The 5,280-nt window shown below is 46.6% G+C and overlaps 1 protein-coding gene across 1 annotated transcript in view; it reads left to right on the top strand.

Moving 5' to 3' along the window:
• Positions 1–1,219, top strand: part of Kprp (keratinocyte proline rich protein) — a 1,908-nt gene extending 689 nt beyond the window's left edge. The window contains exon 2 of the mRNA XM_055606693.1: positions 157–1,219. Coding sequence (XP_055462668.1) covers positions 157–1,219 — 1,063 coding nt within the window. The remainder of the gene's footprint in view (positions 1–156) is intronic.
• The last annotated feature ends 4,061 nt before the right edge of the window (positions 1,220–5,280 follow it).

Genomic DNA, 5,280 nt, shown 5'->3' with positions numbered 1-5,280 from the left:
CCAGTCCGGGCCCTCCTACAGCAGCTGCGGCCCCCAGCGCCAGTCCGGGCCCTCCTACAGCAGCTGCGGCCCCCAGCGCCAGTCACAGGTTTCCTATGGCAGCTGCAACTCCCAATTCCAATCCCGGGCATCCTACCGCAACTGCTCCTCCCAGCAGCGCTCTTCATTCAGCACCTGTGCGCCTCAATGCCAGCCCCAGGGCTCCTATGGAAGCTTTACCTCGCAGCAGCGTCGGTCTCAGAGCGCCAGCAGATGCCTCCCTCCACGTCAGCTTCAGCCTTCTTACCGCAGCTGCTCCCCGCCAAGACGCTCTGAGCCTTATTACAGCAGCTGCCTGCCATCCCGGTGCTCTTCAGGCTCCTACAACTACTGCACTCCACCCCGCCGCTCAGAGCCCATCTACGGCAGCCACTGTCCTCCTCGGGGCCGCCCTTCAGGCTGTTCTCAGAGATGTGGACCCAGGTGCAGGATAGAGATTTCTTCCCCCTGCTGTCCCAGGCAGGTTCCCCCGCAGAGGTGTCCTGTCCAGATTCCTCCCATCAGAGGAAGATCCCAGAGCTGTGGCCGGCAACCCTCTTGGGGTGTCTCCTGTCCAGATCTGAGGCCACGCTCAATACCACGCCCATTCCCAAGGTCTTGTGGGCCACAGCGTCGAGACCCGTCTCCAGAGCCATCATGGCAGCGGTGCCCAGTTCCCGCACCACGTCCATGTCCTCGCCCAGAGCCATGCCCAAGTCCAGAACCCCGCCCATGTCCTCCTCTGCGGAGATTTTCAGAACCCTCTCTGTATCCAGAACCATGTTCAGCTCCTCAACCAGTGCCACGGCCAGCACCACGCCCAGTGCCTCGTCCTCGCCCGGTTCACTGTGAGAATCCAGAGCCATGCCCGCGTCCACAGCCAGAACCAGTGCCACGTCCAGCTCCCTGTTCCAGCCCAGAGCCTTGTGGGGAGCCCATTCGCTGCCCCAGTCCCTGCTCTGGTCCCAACCCAGTTCCCTACCGCCAAGAGCTAGGCTGTAATGAATCTAACCCACACCACCTGGATACTGAAGGCCCAAGCTGTGGCCCATATAGCTGCAGCCAAGGGCAGGAGAATAATGGCAGCTGCGGATCTGGTGATGCCTTTTCAGGGTCACAGGGTGGTTGTGGAGATGAAGGAAATGCCTATGGTGGCATGAAAGGTGGGGCGTATGCTGGAGCAAAGGGAGCCTACTTTTAAACAAAGTGTAGCCCAAATGCTCCTGCCTCAGGTTCTTTAGAATATGTTCACTGAGGTGTTTCCTGCTTCAAAGCTGTTGTCCAAACTCCTTGACTGTCATCTTGGGTTCCACACCTGAGTCCGGGCATCATTCCAGCCGTATGTCTCACTCCTCCTCTGCACACAGCTTTAATTCTAACTAGACCAGCTTGGCCACTAGGACACTCCCTGGGTGTCCCTCTTCAGAGCCCCCAGATGCCCTTACCTCTGCTGAGGCTGCCTCAGCCTGAATTATTTCTCACCTGTTTCCTAGGATCCGAAATTGTACCTGACTTTCAATACCTCTTCCTTGAAGCCTTTTGCTGTTTTTGTTTCCTGTTTTCACCCACTGGAGCCTAGACTGACTTCCTATAATTCACTGCCCCTAACACCGTCCATTTAGCAAGTGCTTCACTAGACTGTAAAGTTTCATCCAGGTGTAGTCAGGATATCCTTAAATCTCTGTTCCTATTTTAGGTCAGGTAATAGTTGACCAAGGTTGTGGTTGGCAGCTTGAGCCATGTTCTGTCCTATTGGGAAACTATAGGCACTGGGGCAAGAGGAGGAGAGGTGGCCAATAAAAACTGGATGTATTCACAACCTGCATCCCGAGTAATGTCTTCTTTTTATTCGATGTCAACTTGCTCAGATGAAGTTTCTTTTAAAAATCAGCGTAAAAATACACACAGCAAAATTTACCATCACAGCATGCCAGAGCGTACAGTTCAGTATTATCAGTAACATATTGTATTGCCATCGCCACCATTCATCTAGCCTACAGGACAAAACTCACTACCCCGTTTCCCTCTTCCCCTTAACCTCTGCACACAATCATCCCATTTTTCACTTTTAAAACCTGATGCTGTATGTGCCACAGGTAGAGTCATACAGTGTTTGAACTTTTGTGACTGACTTATTTCACTTAGCGTAATGTTCTCCAGGTTCCTCTTTGCTGTAGCATGTGATAACTATTTAAGGCAGCGTGATGCTATGCCTCATGTGGATGCCATGCTTTAATTGTTCAGCAATGAATGGCTAAGCACCTGAGCTGTTTCCATCGTTTGGCTATGGTTAGTAACGGCCTAATCGACACTGGTATAAAATACTTCTTTGAGTGTTTGATTTCAATTCTTTTGGGTAGATATTAAGAAACTGAATTGCTAGAGCACATGCTAATCCAGGCGCTGCTATTTTGCTTCCTGCATGGGTGACATCATTCACAGTGCCACCCAGCAAATTCACAGTCCCAAACCAACCCACAGTCATCATTCACAGTCCCAACCCCTAAAACATAACTCAGAGTTCCACCCCACAGTCATCATTCCTAAAACATAAACACAGTCCCAACCCCTAAAACATAATTCACAGCCCTACCCTAGCAACATCATCCACAGCCTCATGCCAGTGTGCAGGTCTCAGTTTCTCCACATTCTTGTCAACTTTTCTTAGTTTCTGTGCTATTCTCAAATACCACTCTCATCATGATATGATGTGGATGGTTGTCACTGTAATTTATTATTTTGTTCTTGGATTCAATGAACCATTGTCTGAGCTCTTCTTAAGTGACTTGGCTTATGGGTTTTCTGTTTCTACTTCACATCCTTGTCCCCTGATGGAAAAATGAAGTATGGAGGGTGACTCCCAGGCTAGGTGTAAATGTGTTCAGGCCTGCAATTGGTGTTTACCTGGCTATAGTCAGAGCCATGATACCCACTCCAGGAGAGTGGGAGGGAGGACATGTGGAGGTTCACTGGAGGTATGTTTTCTTTTGAATTAAATAATTTGCATTTATTCATTATTTTGTTATATTGAAAACAAAGACTATGATCCTGGGAGGAAGGGCAAAAGAGATAAAGTTGTTTTTCCTACTCAGCCCACTGGGATGTGGAGGATGAACCTATTGGGGACAGACTCCTCCTCAGTGTGAGATAATATCTGAAGGTCACAGTTGTTTTCAGAGGATGAGAAGGCTCTTTTGACATGCTCCAATGCTCTCTCCTCACAGAGCACATTCCAAACAGTTTCAAATGTACACAGCCAAAGCTAACAACACAGACTTAGATCTTGCCTCTAATCATGCTGTTCCCTTGCCCCAGGGACCTAGTTCTGCAATGTCAATTTTGGAATCTAAAGACAATGCATCAAAATCATTTATGGTTTCGAAGAAAACTGGCACATTTCTGTGAGGTACTTCATGTACTATTAACAAACATTTATTGTTTACTGATAAGAAATACAATGGCAAAGGGGACATATTTCCCATTTATTATCATTAAACAGCTTAGCAAATTGCTCTTGGTGATATATGGAGCAGAAATAGCAATTTGTTGCATGAACTTTTCCTAAGGAAACATACAAGCATTTACCCACTCACGTATGTCACCGATGTCAGGTCATAGAAACGATTCCATTTAAGTCTAGCTTGATGAGTACATGAGTTTAATTAGGACCACTTATAGGAGAATGAGTGATGGGTGGTTTACAGAAGCAGGGGTAACTTACGAGTTCCTGAACAGCTGAAGAAAAGAAAATGTCTTTCCCAGTAACCATTAACCAATTGTATCTATTCAGGAAAGGGTCGGGTCTCTTCTTTCCATTACAGACATCAATGGCCCAATCTCTTTTGAATCTCATGCAGGTAATCAGGTCTACTAAATGTTCAAAGAGGCGATGGCCATGTCATTCGTGGAGGACAGCATTCTATTGCACTCTAACTCTTTCTCCGGTTCTTACATCATTTCAGCCCCTCTTCTGGGATGCTTCCTGAGGCTTGGAGGGAGTGATTTAGATGTCTCTTTTAGAGGTACATCTTCAACAGTCTCATTTTCTCGGTATTTTTTGACCAGTTGTCAGTCTCTGTAGTAACTGGCGCCCACTGCATATAGATGTTTACTTGAACAAGGATGACAACAGTGATATGAATGAATGTAAGCATAAGTGCTTAAAAGACACTTTGACAGGCACATCACATTCATTTAGTAAAATAGTGACAGGAGCTTTTCTCGTAGGGCCTGTGACCTCCCCAGCCATCAGCTTTTGGCTGGACTTGCTTATCAGAGGTGAATTCTCTTCTGTGGATTAGGTCTTAAGGCCAGTGAGAAAGCCGACAGTTACACCCATGACTGTACGAATGGACATGTCTTGCCTGGCATAGTGGTAGTCTCTAGCATGTACGGTCTCTAGCTGAAAAGGACTGCTGCTGGTATTTCTTGCCCAGCAGCCTGCATGTACCTTCTGACACTAGAAAAGCTATCCAGGAAGTAGGAAAATTTCCATCTCAACCCTAGCTTCATTTCTCTATGTCCTGCAACCAAAGTGTACAATGTCTTCAGTAATAAGGTCTGATGACCACAAGTAGCTGATATCCATGGATACATCAGCTAGTAATAACCGTGAGTTCCTTGTGTTGTTGTCTCAGATCATGAAACCTTTGGCTTATTCAATTTCCACACTTCAGCACTCTGACTGATCCCATCTTCTCCTATGTCTCACAACCTCATGAGCTGTGCTGTGAGAGTCTCCTATTTCTTGCTTCTTTCCAGTTTAAGCAGGTTAAAGGCAAAATATTCCTTGATTATCAGCTTCCTGTATAGCTCATTATTATAAGCCCAACCTACATGCTATCACGCTACATCGATGGATTTTCCCTCCCTTTATATTAAAAGTCAGATTGAGGGGCACCACCTGTTACTTCTCTCCAACTCTGCGCCTCTTCGGTTTGTATTTTTTTGCATGGGTTCAAATCTTATCTTAAAGAAGAGACTTGTGATGGTCAATCTTGATTGTCAAGTTGACTCTATCTGGAATCAACTAAAACTTAAGCAGCTGGGCATTCAAGGTGAGGAATTTTCTTGACAGGATCATTTGAGGTGGCAAGACCCATCCTAAATGTGGGCTCTACCTTCTCATGGAAATCCATGTAAGAGATCAGAGAATAAGGAAGTTTTCACTTTTTGATTGTTCTCACTCTCACATCAAGTGCATCCATCCTGATGCATTCCTTTACTGGCATTAGAAACTTCTTTCTCAGGATGCCAGTGTAG

The sequence above is a fragment of the Psammomys obesus genome, unplaced genomic scaffold (assembly GCF_907164565.1).
Source record: "Psammomys obesus unplaced genomic scaffold, mPsaObe1.curated_primary_1811, whole genome shotgun sequence".
NCBI classification, from domain to species: domain Eukaryota; kingdom Metazoa; phylum Chordata; class Mammalia; order Rodentia; family Muridae; genus Psammomys; species Psammomys obesus.
The sequence above is the reverse complement of the archived record's forward strand: the minus strand, read 5'-3'. Positions and strand labels throughout refer to the sequence as shown.